Consider the following 19,219-nt stretch of genomic DNA (forward strand, 5'->3'; position numbering starts at 1 on the left):
GCTATCCATATTTGGTTCCAAATAAAGATATTCAAACAATGAGGTTATTACTGATAAAGCCTCACTTCCAGCTCTCAGTTGCTGTTCAGTTTTCCACTTGTCATGATTGATCATCTTTGTTGTGTCCGTAATGTGAAGTTAAGACTTCAGGAATAAGAAAGGTTCTTCCTTACAAAATGATTTATATGATGTTTCAATGTACATTTTAAAGTGTTACTTATAAAGAAACACTTTTTTAATAGTGTAAATAAAAAAATAAGAGCTTAAATGTTTAAGATTTAGAAGCATCTCATTACAAAGAAATCATCGAAAGGCTGATGCTGCTTCAATGAATAATATGTAATAACCCAAGTACAGGGTTCTAAAGTAAGCAGGTTTTAGCTCCCCTTGTCCACTCTAGCCTGTCCACTCTAGCTGTGTGACCTAGATGTATTTCCTAACCTTAGCCTGGGTGCTCACCTGCAAGTGGGGAAAACAGCACTACCTAAGGTTGATGCCAGGGTTAAAATAATGCATTCTGAGGTGCTTGACCCAAAAATGGTAACTATTTTTCAAATTGCACAATAAATCGTGTTTTATGTATCAGGGACTAGTTCTCAAGTATGTCCTTAAAAATAACAGTAACCTAAAAACTCACAGTGCTGACGTTTTTGTTGAGCAGTAAGGTGTTGAAACTGTACCAGCTATTTTTAACCATTTGTCAGGAAAATCCCAATCAACATTTCTGGAAAAATAAGGAGATGCTGACTCTACCAACATTTGTGAAAATCAAACGCGATGAAAACCAGCTGAGATGTACACATTTCTGTGTCCTTCTATGTGACAACCTGATGTGATAAATTTATGTAAAATGTAAACATTTTTGTGCCATAAACATTACGTAGGCCAAACCTACCTTCCCTACTCAAACTCCCATGGGCCAGTGGGGACTGTCCACTTAAAGGGATGTTTCTGCGGCCGTGTCCCTTGGAAGCCCTGTGAGAACAGGACGGTAACACTGGAAGGTCTCTTGGGGGAGATAGGATGCAAGATGCAAGGAAGCCATCACCTCCAGTCAAGACTACCACAGTAGCGACGAATCTGCCAGTTACTTCCAGTGAGGTGGGGCGGAATGGTAGAAATAAACGGAGAGTTGTTTTTTTCTGCACTTAGCCTTGAATTGTAGATAATGGCTATAAGGCTTAAATTTATAGTCTGGACAATGAAAACATCCCTTCATTCCTAAAAGCAAACACGCTTCTCTCCGTCGTCATTAACCAGCCCTGAGAACTCGAGTCTCGTGGTGCAGCCTTCCGGACCGCGTGGCTGCCAGGGGAGGGGGCGGTGGCCGATACCCAGAGCACGTGGCGGTCGGTGTACCGTGTTCAAGTGGGTAACTCGGCCGGCGGGACTACGGTGGCCCGGAGGGCTTGAGGGGGCGCGCATGCGCGCTCTCTGAGTCGGTGAGAGAATGGCGGCAGGGCCAGGTGCCCGGGCGATGGTGCCCCTGCGGTTCCTCCTCTCGGCGCTGAAGCCCCGGATTCCTGGGCCTCAAGCCGTGCCCGCTGCCGCGTACGGGTAATGCGGCCGCCTCGCGGCTCCGGGAAGTCCTTGTCTGTGCGCTTTCGGGCGGGCGAGCGGGCGGGCGGCCGGGAGGGGTGCGCACGGGCTCCGAGGGGGCGATTCCGGCGGCGAGGACTGGGGTTAGTCCGCCCCCGGCCCTGCCGACCTGGGGTGAGCGGGCCTTCGGTCATGCGTGAGCTGCGGTTCTGACTCTAGAGCCCTAATGTTAGCGATCGTGGATCCTAACCCCTTCCCTGTGCAGAGGAAAGAGCCCCAGGGAGGTGTTATCCCATTAGGATCCCGTGCCCTGGATCAGTCCAGCCAGTGAAACATACTCCAAGTCAGAAAGAGTGAGAAAATTTGTGAAGGAGATGCATACATCCCCGGGACCCGGCAGCAACACAGGCTGTGTCTATGGAGCCCCAAAGAGCAGTTTTCCATTAGAGTGTATATAGAATCTTACAAGGGTTACAGGTGTCTTTGTCGTCCCCTGCCAGACATTTCTTTATTAGGCTAAAGATACACATATCTGATACCTGGGCTCCAAATTTCCTGTGAGGGTTGTATGCCACAGGTAGTCCGGACAGAACAAAAGGTTATCTGCATCAGTTATAAAACAAAGAACAAACTCATTAACATTTGGTCAAAACAAAGTCATTAACAGAGGTGTGTGAAGGAGGCAGGCAGACGAAGGACAACTTACAGATTTATCATGGCCTAGTCGGAATCGACTCCACGGCTATGAGTATAGGGTCGCTATGAGTCGGAATCGACTTCACGGCACTGGGTTTGGTTTGTTTTTGTTAGTTATGTTAAGCTCTCAGTTGCCCATTTTGAAATAAGAAAAACATGCTGGGGAGTATTCGGGGTCACAGAGGTACTTTTTCACGCACCACACTCATGACAGAACAAAGATTAGAATCCCAAGTCTCTTATTATTTATTGCTCTGTCTAGTCTCTCCACACCGTACGGGTAAAATGTCAATAATTACTCTTGTATCTTTTGTCAAAAATCAGCCTGAAAATGCTTGTGACCTAATAGCTCTTAGTACTGATGAAGATTAGATCACAGGACCCAAGTCCCCGGAGTTCTCTGTTTGCTGATCTCAAACTTCTAATGTGCAGAAGAATCACCTGGGGCACCTGTGAAAATTCAAACTCCTGGGCCTCATTCCCAGAGGTTTTGATATTGTGTAGGAAACCCTGGTGACGTAGTGGTTAAGTGCTATGGCTGCTAACCAGAAGGTCGGCAGTTCTGATCCGCCAGGTGCTCCTAGGAAACTCTATGGGGCAGTTATACTCTGTCCTATAGGGTCGCTATGAGTCGGAATGGACTCGACGGCTTGGGGTTTGGTTTTTTTTTTTTTAGGTCTGCTGAGATGCCAAGACCCTGCCTTTTTTTCTTCTGACTTCCCTCCACCCACTTTGAGATTAAAAACAACAAACTGGATCAGTCTCTGACCCGCTGTCTTAAACATGGGTGCTCTTGGCCCCAAGAGATACTGGGAAATGTGGATCAAGCAGCTTAAAGCTCTCTTTGTTCCCTACGAATGTACCTACACATGTACGTGCACACGCACATACACACTTGCATGCATGCAATTAACTGCTGGTGGGTCGGTTCCAGTACTGATTAGGAAAAAAAGTCAAATGCTAGATAGATACCTGGCATTTAGAAACGTTACTTGATTTAATGTGGAAACTTACACAATTTGAAAACCTCTCATTTGGAATAAAGAAAAGAGAAAGCTCAGTCCAGCTTTTTAATTTTATGTTGTGATTGACTCACTGTTGGGTTTTGTTACTTGATTTACCAAAACCAAACTCATTGCCATTTCAACTCATTGTCAGGTAGCATCAGAGTATGTGACACCTGAGCTTCAGCCCATAAACAGTTTGCCTGCAGATAACAATGGGAGCTACTAAGACACACTTTTCTTTGAAATTTCTACTTATTTCCTTAAAGTAACAACTATTAGCTACAATAAAGTATTATCTACCCACCAAAAAAAAATAAAATAAAATAATCTGTTGCCATGGAGTCGATTCTGACTCATAGCAACCCTATAGGACAGAGCAGAACTGCCCCATAGGGCTTCCAAGGAGTGGCTGGTGATTCAAACTGCCGACCTTTTGGTTAGCAGCCACATGCTTAACTACTGTGCCATCAGGGCTCCCATAATTGATGTAGGTTCTTTTTTTTTTTTAACTTTAGAATTTTCAGGACTATTTTGATAGAGATGGAATGTCAGTGGCTCCAATATATATATATCAATAGTGAAAAAATGGATATTTTATCCAGTTTCCTCTTTGCAGAAAGGGATTGAAATACACTTGTGATTGCACTAATATTGAAGTTATGATAGGTTATTTAATGGTTAAAGGAAGGCCCCATTCACTTAGCTGCCTTACGAATCATTCTTTTTAAACTATCTGAAAAACAGGTTTCTCTGGATTTTGATCTGCCATTTTATAAATGCAGCTACAAATTGATATGGGGTGTATCTGGGAAGCAGTCACTGTATTGGTTAATCCTGTCACAAGGCTGCAGCCCAGCGTACATAGGCAAAAGCATTCCTGTAAAACCCAGTGTGCAAACTGCAGATACGTTGTATTCCAAGACCTTGTTTGTAAGTCAGTCGTTTAAAACTGTGATCTGTTTTCTTATTTCATAATTTGTAGTTTGTTCCTAGGTCAGACCATAAAAGTCTTTTCTACCTGAAATTGTACTTTATGTACAAAGTTAATTATAAAATGTAGTGCCCATGAATAACAGTCTGCCAGGAGGGAGAATATTTTCGGAATTCCACCTTGGGATGCCATTCCTGAAGACCATTTGCCACCTCCCCCCGCCCCAGCACCTACCACAGCCCCCTGTTGGGCAGTCAGTGATGTGCCCCCCAGTGCCTGAGCCCTGTGAGGGGCTCTGTTAGCCCAGGACACCATGAGGTTACAGAAAAAGCATGGCCTTTGGGCTTCAGGTGGCTTTGTGAATGTGGTCAGGTTACTTAACCTCTCTGTGCCTTGTGCCTTGCAGAGCTGTGGTGAGGTTTTGAGACAATGATTGTAAAAGCGTGGAGTTTAATAAATACTAAATGCTTACTAGGTATAATTAGAGGAGCCCTGGTGGTGCAGTGATTAAGCGCTCGGCTGCTAACCAAAAGGCCAACGGATCGAACCCAGCAGCTGCCCTGCTGAAGTTGTGGCAGTCTGGTTCCATAAAGGTTTTAGCCTTGGAAACCCTATGGGGCAGTTCTTTCCTGTGCTATAGGGTCGCTATGAGTTGGAATGGATTGGACAGCAGTGGGTTTGGTGGTGCAATTAGTAATGATACAAATATGAATATTTAAGTAATAATATAGTGTACTTTTCCAGTTACCTTCCAGTCAACACATGACCACCCCATATGTTTCAGAGTAGAACTGAGCTCCATAGGGTTTTCAATGGCTGATTTTTTGCAAGTAGATCTCCAGGCCTTTCTTTCAAGGAACCTCTGGGTAGACTTAAAACTGCAAACTTTCAGTAAGCTGTGGGTAGATAGGGGCCCTGGTGTCTCAGTGGTTAAGCATTTGGCTGCTAACCAAAAGGTCAGCAGTTCAAATCTACCAGCTGCTCCTTGAAAATCCTGTGGGAAAGTTCTGCTCTGTCCTGTAGGGTCACTATGGTCACCATGAGTCAGAATCGATTCGATGGCAATGGATTTGTTTTTTTGGTGGGTAGATAATACTTTATTGTAGCTAATCGTTGTAACTTCAAGGTAATAAGTAGAACTTTCAAAGTAAAGTGTGCTTTACTCGGTAGCTCCCATTGTTATCTGTAAACAAACTGTTTACAGGCTGAAGCTCAAATGTCGCATACTCTGATGCTACCTGTGGCTTTTAGCAGTGTGATGGGCAGGTGGCCTATAATTCTCAAATTCTTTAATTGTGAAATTAGGGTTAGTGTGTGGTACAGTGATTAAGCACTTGGCTGCTAACCGGTAGGTCGGTGGTTCAAACCCACCAGCAGCTCTGCAGGAGAAAGATGTGGCAGTCACTTCTGTAAAGATTACAGCCTTGGAAATCCTATGGGGCAGTTCTGCTCTGTCCTGTAGGATCGCTATGAGTCCATATCAGCTTGACAGCAACGGTTTTTTGTTTTTGTTATTTTTGTTTTGGTAGTATGCATCTCACAGAGCCAAAGACACAGAGTAACAAGTGTTAGTTTTAATTTGCTGCTTGCTCTGGCTGTTACACTCCTATTGCTAACCAAAAGGTCAGCAGTTTGAATACACCAGCAGCTTCTTGGAAACTGTATGGGGCAGTTCTACTCTGTCCTATAGGGTCGCTGTGAGTCGGCCTTGACTCGTCCGCAGTGGGTTTGGTTTTTTTGGTTACACTCCTGACTGGCTTCTGGGAGCCTCCACCCTGTCTGGCAGGAGCAGCTCATCCGCAGGTCAAGCTGATTGCCACTGTGTTGTAGTCTTCCTCCTTCCCTTCCACCAGACTGCCTGTCCAGCCCCCAGAGAAGGGAGTCGGGGACAGATATGCAGTGAGACAGGCTCTTTTCTCTGAGCCTGCCTACTTGCAGGCTGTTTTTAAAAAGGAGACAAAAGTTTTTTTTCCCTCTTCAAAATTAACTCAGTACAATCATTCTCAACCTTGGTTATCTATTGGAATCTCCTGGGGAATTTAAAAACGAGTCTGGATCCCACCCTAGAGATTCTGATTTTGTATATCCTGGGCAGCTGGCGATTTCAAGTTTTGCCAGATGACTCAGGTCTAAGCTTGAGTTCCACTGAGTGAGGGGAGGGCAGGAAGCGCTCTAGGAATCAAGGATTGAGTGGCTGACTTGTAGGTGGTGGGCAGGCACAGGAAACTTGCTGACTTCCCTTAAACCCCTGGGGTCTCTGTACCCCCACTTCTCTTTCATAGTACTTCTCACACTGCATAGTAGCTGCTGGCTGCAGGTTTGATTACGCGTCTCCTGCTAGATTCTGAGTCCAAGCTACGGAAGGACATAGCCTTATCGCCCAACACAGAGTAGGTGGTCAGGAAGTGAATGAATGAATGAACAGTGCAGTAGGTTGTATTGTTCCTGGGCGTGCTGAAGCAGATTCCAAGCCTCTACCCCAGAATTACTGAATTACAGGCTCCAGGGCTTGTCCTGGAAACCCTGGTGGTGTAGTGGTTAAGTGCTACGGCTGCCAACCAAAAGGTCGGCAGTTCGAATCCGCCAGGTGCTCCTTGAAAACTCTGGGGCAGTTCTACTCTGTCCTATAGGGTCTCTATGAGTCGGAATCGACTCGACGGCACTGGGTTTGGTTTTTGGTTTTTTGGGAGGTTGTCCTAGGCATGTATAGTTTTAAATCTCTGCGGGTGATTCTAATGAACACGCCTCTTAAGAACACCTGGATTAGAAAGATTATTAGGAGGAGAGAAAGTGGCAGAAAAGACAAATTGACACCCCAAGGGAAAGGGATTCGTTTTGGTTCTTTAAAATATCTGAAGTTCTCTATCCTTTTTTCTACCTGAGTTTGGGAAATTTAGTATCTTGAATGTGGCCCAAGTAGTAAGCAGATGTTAGGGCCATAGAAGGCTGGTCTTTACAGCATGGTTTTCCTTCAGTCAGCGTACACATAATGTCTGTCCAAGGCGTGACCACCACTCACGGGGCACTATGAAAAGCTGGAGAAACAGTGCTGTGCTTATCTCTTGTCATCTTGTGTCTATGTGAAAATAAATCAGGAGTCAGCGACTCTTATCCTTGAAAATAAAACTTTTTCTTACATTTGAAATTGGTTGATTTGCTTTCGTTGACTGACAGTTCTCTGTCCTGTTTCCCCAACTTGGAAACCCATGAAAAGTGTTTGGCAGCCTCCCTGGGCCAGCGGGGGCGGGGGAGGGGAGCGGGGCTGATAATGGCACACACCTCTGCTGCGATCATCGATCATCGTAGGAGTGGATGAGGAGACCTAGCATGTTTTCTTTTCCCCCACCACGATGAAGAGCACCCTTCAATCTCCCCACACCCTTAGGCTTCTTAACTTCCTCTTTGTCCCAGGCTCCTGCCAGGCTGAACCACTGGCTTGTCCGCATATTCCGCCCTTGCTCCTGGGCCTTTTATCGTGCTGTTTCTGATTCCAGAAATGCCCTCCCCACCACACTCCGTTTTCAGAGCTTTCCCCATCTCAGATGCTACATTTCCCTTCCCCAGATACCTCTGCCCAGCCCATCAGATCTCTGTGTCTCCTGCAAAGTAGTCTGCCTTTGTTTCCTTTTCTCACAGGGATTCCAGTATGTAAGGTTCTAAACTACCTGGTTTTATTTCTGTATTCTAATTAAAAAAGTCTAATTAGGCAACCCCAAAAATATTGGATGGTGATAATGAGAAAAAGAGATTTGAAATAGGGAACCAAAACATAGATACAGCAAAGTACAGAGGGAATTTAGAGGGGGTTTTTTGCAAAGCAGACTCAGGAATGATAAGGAGTGGAAGGAAAGGAAGCTTGGGCCTTAGAAGAGCGGTGAAAGTATAGGGTGAAGGGTTTGCCCTTTGTCCCCCGTTCCTAGAAGGTAACCTCTAGACCCTTCGAATTACCTGAGTGATGGGGTGTCTGTTATTCATGAGGACTCCAGACCACACCTGAGAGTTTATGCTGAGGGTGGGGACTGGCCACTGCAGAAGGACCCACAAAGACCCATCATGTGATGCCAGCTTCCTGGTCAGGGTGGGAGGCTGGAGATTGGGTTCAACCACGTGGGTGATCATTCATGCCCACATAACAAAACCCCAATAAAAACTGGGTGCTGAAGCTTGGGTGAGCTTACCTGAATAAAAGCACATCTGTGTGCCAGGAGGGTGACACAGAAGCTCCATGTTTGGGGCCCTCCCAGACCTCTCCTTACAGGACTCTCGCTTTGCACCCTTTACGCTGTAAAACTAAGATAGTGCTTTCCTAAGGTCTGTGAGTTGTTGCAGTGAGTTATCCCGCCTGAGGGCTAGTGAGGATTTGTAGCCACTTGGTGGTCAGAAGTGCGGGTGTTCTGCGGACCCCTGAGCTTGTGGCTGATACCCTGAGGGCAGTGAGAACCCTTTGAGTTTGCAGCCCGCTGGTCAGAAGTGCAGGTGACCCAGGGAGTCCCTGAACTGGCAGCCAGTGTCTGAAGTGCAGGCAATCAGTGGAGGACTGTGCCCTTTATCTGTGAAGATGGTCCTAGCTCCGGGTAGGTGGTATCTGCGGTAAGCTGGTGTGCGGGCCGCTCTTTGGGCCCCTGTTGGAGATGCACGCAGCAGAGTCAGCACCACCAGGCAGGCTCAGGACACTTAGCAAAGTGGTGGTGGGGTTTCCTCCCATTGTGTGTGTCATCCTCACAGGGCACACATACAAGCATTTCTTTGGCGCTGCAAAGAGGGCAGCCCTAAAATTCTTTAGGGCACCAGGAGTAATAAAGCAAGTAGTGGCGCTGTGTATGCTAGCTCTACGTGAGAGATGTACGTGCCAGTCTTCCCTGTTTTGAGAGTTGCCTCATTTTATTTGGCAAATACAGAAAATACAAATAAGAACTACAGCTCCAGCCGTGTGTCTCAAGCTCCTTTCTCTTCCTCAGTCATTGATCCTTCTCTGAGGCTTACAGAGCGAATCCTGTGTCTTCTCTCTTACCAGACTGTGACCAAAGCAGGTGTGCCGATAAACAAACGTTTTCTGAAAGAGACTGTCTTAGCAGAGTATATTTCTTTGTTGTTGTCTTGATTAACAATGCACGTGAACTCCCAGAGAAGAAGGGCATTTTCGGTGAGAAAGCTGGTGGGTAGTACTGTTTGATCACTGCTTCCTCTCCCCGGTGTTCCTGTAGACAGTGGGCTTACAGGTACGTCAGGTCTCACCACCACCCAGCTCTATTTTATGTTTTTCCAGAAATTGTTGTTTAAGACTTAATATACCTGTGTTGGAAGCCCTGGTGGTGTAGTGGTTACGAGCTACATCTGCTAACCAAAAAGTCGGCAGTTGGAATCCACCAGGCACCCTTTGGAAGCCCTATGGGGCAGTTGTACTCTGCTCTATAGGGTGTCTATGAGTCAGAATCAACTCAACGGCAACAGGTTTTATACCTGTATTGAACACACTTGTTTCTGTGGCTTTCCTTGATTGAAATTGGCGAGGGAGGTGGAACCTGAAGAGGAGACAGGACTTCAGCTTTTCAGAAGTGTTGTTTCGAAAGTCGTTTTGACTAAGGGCAGAGGCAGGGGTCGGGAGTGAGACAACGGTTGATTTTAATTCATCAAGGGCCAACCGGAAGTAGAGGAGCACCTCCTTTGGTATCTGCCCGAGCATGCCACAGGGTCCCCTGCGCCCTCCACGTAGCCATCAGCCCTGGCACACTGTCGGGGCCTTGGAGCCTGACGCAGGCGCTGTATGCACTCTGTTGCACGTCCCTAGACAGTGATTTCGTAGCTTCTGGAAAAGCAGCTGAGGAGAGGTCGGTGGGAATGCCTGGTGTGGCCCACATCACTCAGAAGAGACTGCCCGGGCCCTCTCCTGTGCCAAGTGTGGCCCAGCTACACTGCTAGATCATGGAAGGTCCTGGGTCAAGGAGGGTCAGTGGCAGAGGGAGGGCTCTTAAGATGGGGGCTTAGGACCATGGCTATTTAACAGTCATCACAGAAATAATAGCTCAAGAGCCAGTGTGGCCACATCAAGGCATGGTGACATTCCTGATCAGAGCCCCCTGCAGCTGGCCAGAAAGCACAAGCCCTATACCTAGAGGATTCCGTTGGGGCCAGGGTCATCCTGTTAGATTGTTGGGACCAACCTTGTCCTTGGAGTCACCACCAAGATGGCTGGAGGCTGGGTAGCTTCTCTAGACCTGCTGAGGGTCAGAGTGGTGGGTCCAGGGTCTGTGCTTATGAGGCCCATGCTTGCGTTCATCATGTGGGGCCTTCAGGGTGGCCTGCCTACCGTGCTGTAGGTCCCCTGCTAGGAGGGATGTGCCCATGGGCCTGTGTGGCTGTGGTCTCAACAGGCATCTTGGCGCCATTCTAGGTGAGCCCTGGGCTGGGTGCTGCAGGGCTTTCAGGTATGAAGACACGTTCCAGGTTTAGTGTGCTGTCCAGCGAAGAAGATGCAGCTCAGGTCACTTTCTAGGATGGAAAACCAAGGCACAGAGTCACACTCACCCAAGGCGCCTGAGGAGGAAGGGTGCTGGAGCTGACCCGTGGTATAATAGGGCAGCCACGTCAAATTGGTACTGCAGCTAAGTAATTTTACTTTGGGGCGGGTGTTTTCTTCCAGCACCTCAGTGACCTCTGCGAAGGTGGCCGTGAATGGTGTTCACCTGCACTATCGGCGGACTGGAGAGGGAGACCACGCAGTCCTGCTGTTGCCCGGGATGCTAGGTCGGGCGCTGCTGAGGGAGTGCACTCACCCTGCTCGAGGCCAGATTCTGAGGAGCGGTTCTAGTGTCTTGATGAAATGCTTTAAATAATATTTACTGCAACCAAATTTAAGTGATTTAACAAAATAGATAACTTTCTACAACATGCATTTTTTTTCCCTTTAAGCATCCAGTTTTCCTCAAGTAATGCACTAAGCTGCAATTGCCCACAATTGGGGGTGGTGGTGAAAGGGGCCAGGGAAAGGGGTGCAGGAAGGAGGGGATGGATAGGTGGGGGGATGGGGTTCCCAGGATGTGGGACTTCTGGTGCCAAAACCGGGATGAATGGATTACCTACTTGTGGTTGATTGTATGTTTAAGTAAAATGGGAGCTAAGAATAAAAGCTTAAATCCCTTTTGAAAATCAAAATTAGACTAGCATGTTATTCTGGCTTGGTGTATGGGCGGTCCCCGGTGCTGGTGTTGGCGTTTCCTTATCGGGAGTCCTAAACTGGTTACTAGCTACATACAGTCCCTCAGCATGTCTTTAGCTTTTGGTATTCCTGACGCCAGTACCCTGGTCTTCAGGTGTACATATGTGTGCCAGGAAGCAATGACCTCCCTATGTCTGAAGTTGGGCTTGAGTTGGACTGTCTCCTTTTCCCGCCTCTCACCACCGCCCCTCATCCAGGGTGTCCAGACCCAAGGGCCGGACGGGTTAAGAGCTGCTGCGGCGGTCCCTCCGGCTCAGGGACCGCGGAGAAGCCGTGTGGGCCAGAGCGCTACACATGGGCTTGAAATCTGCTTGTTTGATTTTGGGTTCGCCTTTCTGAATTAGTTACCTGACCTTGAGAAGGGTGTATCTTGCTAGGAAGAATGGTGAACCTTAATAATGTTAAATGATCCTGTACCATCTTGAAAGACCTTTGCCAATATAGTTAGTTTATCAGGCAAGGTGTGGCCCGAGCTACAAGTTCCCAGAAATTGAGCACACGTTAAAATGCAGCGCTTACTTGCCCCTAGATCTGGGTTCTCCACGATCTGGCTGCCCCCACCGAGTGCAGAGGTGTGAGTACCACCGAAGCCTGAGAAGCCTGGGCTGCACCAATGGCTGTGACTGCCTGGGTGGCCAGGGAAGTCCACCACAGGCTCAAGAATATAGGCCCACTTGTGGGTGTCCACTATTTTGTCCTGTTTTCATGAAACAAGCTAATCTGACATCTTCCCTCCCCCCATATTTGTGTTTTAGCTTAGTTTTCTGGTTGCTGATTATAGCCAGAAAATAAACTTCGGGTGTGTTCATATTGTAACCCACATCCGGAATTTTAGAATGGTTTTTTTACTTTGCATACATGACTGGATCAAGTCTCGTAAATTTGTCTACAGGTATTAATTACTGAACTATCATTCGTAACAGTTGCTTAAAAAGAAAGATAATGTAGAAGTATATCGTATCTGTAAGTCTGTTCCTGTACAGTTTTGTTCCTTCTTAAAAACAAAACAAAGTACAGATTAAGAAGAGGAGGTATTGAACCAGGACTCTGTCCTCAAAATGGCCACTAGGTGGCGACAGGAGGCCAGGGAAGGAAGAAGCCGGCCTCCCAGCCATGAGTCCCATCTTGGTCTGGCTGCTCTCCTGGTGATATTCCCAGGGCTGCCTTAGAGTACAAACCAGTTAGTTCGTTTTAAGAATGTTGCGGTTTCAGTTTTTACTGGATTGTATTAGAAACAATGAAATTGTTCATGGGCTATTTTAGGAAGTGGAGAGACTGATTTTGGACCACAGGTTAGGAACCTGAATAAGAAACGCTTCACGGTGGTCGCATGGGATCCTAGAGGATATGGACATTCCAGACCCCCAAATCGAGATTTTCCGATGGACTTTTTTGAAAGGGATGCAAAGGATGCTGTTGATTTGATGAAGGTACGTCTTAGGAAAGGGGCTAGGGGCCGGAGGCTGACTGGGCCTGTCTTCATTTATTTTGTTTAACTTTTACTGTTTTTAGTTTTTACAAAGATAACACCATGTGCTTCCTATAGAAAATTCAAGGAGTTCAAATAGATATAAAGAAGAAACTAGAAATTTCAGCCCTACAGTCTAGAGACACTGCTATCAAGACTCCGAGGGTCCGCCTTCCATGCCAGTCTCACCCATACATAAATACACAGTTTTGTATAGGTGTCATCACACTATGCATAATGGTTTTCCAACCTGCTATTTTCATTGAACAATTTTTCAGGGAGATATTTCCAGGTCAGTAAATGTAAATTTACATAAGTCTAATAATGGGTGCCTAGTATTCAACTGGAATCGACTCAACAGCACTGAGTTTTTTAGTATTCAATTGCATGGATGTCCTAGTGTCATTTCACCTAGCTTCTGAGGGTAGACTGTTAACTTTATTTTTAAGAGCTGTTTTGTTTCGTTGCGATTATTAACAGTGCAGTGAACATGTCCGTAGACATTTTAGCTGTTCTGTTTTCTTGCTGTTATGAACAGTGCTGTGTGGACATCTTGGACGTATCTCCTAGGGTACATGTGCAGGGGTTTCATAGGATTTAGCAGACGACTTGATAGGTTTAAAAACCTGTTGCTGTCGAGTCAGCTCGACTTAAAGTGACCCTATAGGACAGAGTAGAACTGCCCCATAGAGTTTCCAAGGAGCACCTGGTGGATTTGAACTGCTGACCTTTTGGTTAGCAACTGTAGCACTGAACCACTAGGCCACCAGGGTTTCCTTGCTAGGTTTAGGAGATGCAAATGTTCATGTTTACTAGATAATGCCAAATTGTTATTCATGGTATCTTGGATCGGTATTTGTTAATTTCTTACCATTAATTTTCACATTATTTCTGTTTTTACTTCTAGGCAGCGTCTCTCAGATTTAATCTTTGTTCGTTTTCCCTGCCAGTCACATTTTTCCAGACCCTGATTGATGACCCTAGAACTACCATGAGCTCCTTACGGTTCTTTTCCAGCCTGTCTCTAGCCAGTGCCTCCCACAGTTGCCATCAGTGGGGATTACCAGATGCAGTTACTTTAGTTCTTCCAGCAAATCGAAAGTTCCCCTCTCTGATCTACATACTAACATGCTTGCATCCTGCAGACTGTCCTTGCACAAGTATGCACACACGTGTACACATTGTATTTGTCTTAGCCAAGTACACCTGGTCTCAATTGTTTCTAGTTCCTGGAGGTTTTCTCCAACCAGAGATGTAGCTCTTTCATAGTTCAAAGCAGCACTATGTACTCAGGGTTTTATGACACTTAAATTTACACCAAAACTAATGGTGAGGAAATATTATGTCATCAAATGGCAGACTCTAGGATTGTTCATTGTGCACTCTGTTGAATTTGTCACAGACACTGAAGTTTTCGAAGGTCTCTCTGCTGGGATGGAGCGATGGTGGGATAACAGCACTCATTGTGGCTGCAAAATACCCATCTTACATCAACAAGATGGTGATCTGGGGGGCCAATGCCTACGTCACTGGTGAGGACGAAGTCATCTACCAGGGTAGGTCCAGGAACTGGCCATGGCATGGCCACCAGGACCCTTCCCTGTCCTTTCGCTTCACATCTGCTAATTAAGCTATGACAGACAAGTCACAACTCTGCTTTCAGTTCTCGGTTCTGCCAGGAGAAGAATGACAGATTCTCAGAAAAGTAGTGCAATTTGACCAGCCCATGTTTTAAGGCTATTTTTAGAAGTGAAACTTTTATGACTCTGGAAAAGGCTAAGTAAAATCAGTATTTACATTCCTACTGATAGTGAACCTCAAGGAAGAGGGGGGCCCAGGCAGTGTTGCTAAAAACCTCATCTAAGGTAACGTGACAGCGTAACAGGGAGTATTGTATTCCAGTATGAAACCTTACATTTTTATTCAAAGAACTTCTGTTCCACTTGCAGTTTTTAAGGTTGTCCTTCAAGCTTGCCTTGGAGGTTTGTTTGTTGGTGGTGGTGTTTTAGGTGAAAGTTTACAATGCAAAGTAGTTCCTCATTCAGAAATTTACACACAAATGGTTTTGTGATATTGGCTGCAGTCCTTGCAATGTGCCAGCACTTTCCCCCTTTCCATCCCAGGTTCTCCGGGTCCATTCATCCAGTTTTCCTGCCCCTCCCTGCCTTCTCATCTTTGCTTTTGGGCGGGTGTTGCCGATTTTGTCTCATATACTTGATTGAACTAAGAAACACGTTGCTCACATGTGTTACTGTTTGTTTTATAGGCCTGTCTAATATTTAGCCAAAAGGTGGATTTTCGGAATGGCTTCAGTTCTGAGTTAGAAGGTGTCTGGGGACCGTAGTCCTGGGGGTTCCTCCAGTCTCTGTCAGTCTTTTTTTTTTTTTTTTTGTGAGTCTGAATTTTGTTCTACACTTTTCTCCATCTCTGTCTAGAACCCTCTATTATGATCCCTGTCAGAGTGGTTGTTGGTGGTAGCCAGGCATCATCTAATTCAGGGCTCAGGCTGGTGGAGGCTGTGGTAATTGTGGTCTGTTAGTCTTTTAGACTAATATCTTCCTTGTGTCTTTTGTTTTCTTCATTCTCCTTTGCTCCAGACAGTGTGGGACCAACAGATGTTTCTTAGATGGCTGCTCCCAAACTTTTAAGACCCCAGATGCTACTTAACTGGAGTAGGTTGTAGAACATATTCTATATGAACTATTTTATACCAGTTGATATACATGTCCCTTGAGACCAGTAACTCAGTCCCTAAGGGATTGGATGTGTGTCTAGGAAGCTTCTTTGGTTTTGCCTTAGTCAAGTTGTGCTGACTTTCCCTATATTGTGTGTTGTCTTTCCTTTCACCAAAGTTAAAACTTGCCTATTATCTAGTTACTGATTTCCCCTCCCCAGCCCTCCCTGGTAACCATCAAAGATTGTTTTTCTGTGTATAAACTTTTTCTTGGGTTTTTATAATAGTGATTTCATATAATATTTGTCATTTTGTGATTGACTTATTTCACTCAGCATAATGCCCTCCAGATGCATCCATGTTGTGAGATGTTTTGAAGATTTATCATTGTTCTTTATTGTTGTGTAGTATACCATTCTGTGTATCTTAGTTATCTAGTGCCACTATAATAGAAATACTACAAATGGATGGCTTCAACAAAGAGAGGTTTGCTCTTTCACAGTCTAATGGGCTAGAAGTCCAAATTCAGGGCATCAACTCCAGGGAAGGGTTTCTCTCACTGTTGGCTCTGGAGGGAGGTCCTTGTCATCAGTCTTCCCCTGGACTAGCAGCTTCTCAGCACTGGGACCCTGGCTGTTGTTTCCTGGTGGTATGAGGTCCTCCTGTATCTGCTCACTTCTCTCTTATATCTCAAGAGATGGACTAAAGATACAACCTAATCTTGTAGATTGAGTCCTGCCTCATTAACATAACTGCCTCTAATCCCACCGCATTAACATCATAGAGGTAGGATTTACAACACTTAGGAAAATCACATTAGATGACAAAATGGTGGATAATCACACAGTACTGGAAATCATGGCCTAACCAAGTTGATGCACATTTCTGGGGGGACACAGTTCCGTCCACAAGGGGCATTTAGGTTATTTCTGTCTTTTTGCTGTTGTGAGTAATGCTACAGTGAACGTGGGCGTGCGGATGTCTATTCATGTGAAAAAAAAAAAAAGTACTGACTGTTATTTCTCTAGGATATATTCCTAGGAGTGGGATGGCTGGATTATACGGTATTTCTGTTTCTAGCTTTTTAAGGTAGCCCCGTATTGTTTTCCATAGTGGTCGTACCATTTTACATTCTCCCTGCAACCTCTCCAACATTTGTTGTTTTCTGTTTTGTTTTTTTTTTTTTTTAGTGCTAGTAATGCTGGGGTAAGATGGTATCTCATTGTAGGTTTGATTTGCATTTCTCTAATGGCAAGTGGGGAAACCCTGGTGGCGTAGTGGTTAAGTGCCATGGGTGCTAACCAAAGTGTTGGCAGTTCAAATCCACCAGGTGCTCCTTGGAAACTCTATGGGACAGTTCTACTCTGTCCTATAGGGTTGCTATGAGTCGAAATTCACTCGACGGCACTGGGTTTGGTTTTGGTTTGGTTTAATGGCTAGTAATCACGAGAATTTCCTCATTGTGTCCGTTAGCCACCTAAATGTCTTTGGTGAAACATCTCTCATATCATTTGCCTGTTTTTTAATTGGATTATTTGTCTTTTTGTTGTTGATGTTTTCTGTAGATTTTAGAGATTAACCTTTGTCAGCTATGTGGTAGCCAAAATTTTTTTCCCAGTCTGTAGATTCTCTTTTTACTCTTTTGGTGAAGTCTTTTGATGAGCATTAAAGTGTTTAATTTTTAGGAGCTCCCAGTTACCTCGCTTATCTTCTGGTGTTTGCGCATTGTTAGTTATGGTTTGTATTATATTTATGCCATGTGTTAGGGCCCCTAGTATTTTCCCTATTTTTTCTTCCATGTTCTTTATTGTTTTAGGTTTTATATTTAGGTCTTTGATTCATTTTGAGTTAGTTTTTGTGTATGGTATGAGGTATGCTTGTGTTTCTTTTTTTTTACAGATGGACATACAGTTTTGCCAGCACCATTTGTTAAAAAGACTGTCTTTTCCTCATTTAATGGATTTGCTTCTTTGTCAAAAATCAGCTGACCATAGATGGATGGATTTACGTCTGGTTCTCGATTCTGTTCCATTGGTCTGTGTTTGTAACAGTACGAGACTCTTTTGACAACTGTGGCTGTATTTTAGGTTCTGAGACCAGGTAGGTAAGGTCTCTTACTGTTCTTTTTCTTCAGCAATGCTTCGTTTACCTGAGGTTTCTTACTTTTCCGTATAAAGTTAGTGATTAGTTTTTCCATCTCGTTAAAGAATGCTGTTGATATTTGGATCAGCAATGCATTGTATCTGTAGTTTGCTTTGGGTAGAATTGACATTTTCACAGTGTTGAGTCTTCCTATCTATGGTATGTTTTTCCGTTTATGTAGGTCTCTTGGTTTTTTCCAATAGTGTTTTATAGTTTTCCTTGTATAGGTCTTTTACATCCCTGGTTAGATTTATCCCTAAGTATTTTATCTTTTAGGGACTATTATAAATAGTATTCCTGATTTCCTTTTCAAAGTCTTGTTGTTCAAATATAGGAATCCAACTAATTTCTGTATGCTGACCTTATATCCTGCTACTCTGCTGAATCTTTTCTTGTGGAAGCTTTGGGGTCCTCTATGTATTGTATCATATCATTTGCAAATAGGGATAATTTTACTTCTTCCTTTCCAATTTGGATGCCCTTTATTTCTTTTTCTTGTCTTATTGCTCTAGCTAGGACTTCCAGCACAATGTTAAGTAGGAGTGGTGGTAAAGGGCATCCTTGTCTTGCTTCTGCTCTCAGGGAAATGCTTTCAGCCTCTTTCTGTTGAGAATGATGCTGGCTGTTGGTTTTGTATAGATGCCCTTTATTATGTTTAGGAATTTCCCTTCTATTCCTATTTTATTGACAGTTTTTATCAGGAATGGGTGTTGAACTTTATCAAATGCCTTTTCTGCCTTGATTGAGATGATCGTGTGTCCTGATCATCTAGTGCTGCTATAACAGAAATACCACAAGTGAATGGCTTTAACAAAGAGAAGTTTATTCTCTCACAGTCCGGTAGGCTAGAAGTCCAGATTCAGGGTTCCAGCTCCAGGGGAAGGCTTTCTCTCTCTTTTGGCTCTGGAGGAAGGTCCTTGTGATGAACTAGTCTTCTCTTGGTCTGGGAGCATCTCAGCACAGGAACCTCAGGTCCAAAGGACATGCTCTACTCCCAGCACTGCTTTCCTGGTGGTATGAGGTCCCCTTGTCTCTCTGCTTGCTTTTCTCTTTTATATCTCAAAAGAGACTGGCTTAAGACACTATCTAATCTTGTAGATCTCATCAATATAACTGCCACTAATCCATCTCATTACAGCATAGTGACAGGATTTATAACACATGGGGAAATCACATCAGATGATAAAATAGTAGACAATCATACAATACTGGGAATAATGACCTAGCCAAGTTGACAGATATTTGGGGGGACACAATTCAATCCATGACATCATGTGATTCTTTTATTTTGTTCTGTTTATGTGGTGGATTACATTGACTGATTTTCTTATGTTAAACTATCCTTGCATACCTGGTATGAATCCCACTTGGTCAGGGTGTATTATTTTTTATCTTTGAAGTTTTTTAGAGGCACTAGAAAAGGAGTCAGCAAACTACAGCCCATGTGCCAAATCCAGCCTGCCACCTATTTTTGTTAAGGCACTGATTTAACGAGCTAGTGCTGTGAGCCACTGAGTGCAAGCTGGGGTGCCCTCTTTGCCTGTTT

General features: G+C 44.8%; 1 protein-coding gene across 1 annotated transcript in view; it reads left to right on the plus strand.

Moving 5' to 3' along the window:
* Positions 1-676: 676 nt before the first annotated feature.
* BPHL (biphenyl hydrolase like) overlaps positions 677-19,219 on the plus strand; it is a 41,573-nt gene continuing 23,030 nt past the window's right edge. The window contains exons 1-4 of the mRNA XM_049875222.1: positions 677-1,557; positions 10,814-10,917; positions 12,653-12,819; positions 14,260-14,413. Coding sequence (XP_049731179.1) covers positions 1,451-1,557; positions 10,814-10,917; positions 12,653-12,819; positions 14,260-14,413 — 532 coding nt within the window. The 5' untranslated portion in view covers positions 677-1,450. The remainder of the gene's footprint in view (positions 1,558-10,813; positions 10,918-12,652; positions 12,820-14,259; positions 14,414-19,219) is intronic.

This window comes from Elephas maximus, chromosome 1, assembly GCF_024166365.1.
Source record: "Elephas maximus indicus isolate mEleMax1 chromosome 1, mEleMax1 primary haplotype, whole genome shotgun sequence".
Lineage (NCBI taxonomy): Eukaryota > Metazoa > Chordata > Mammalia > Proboscidea > Elephantidae > Elephas > Elephas maximus.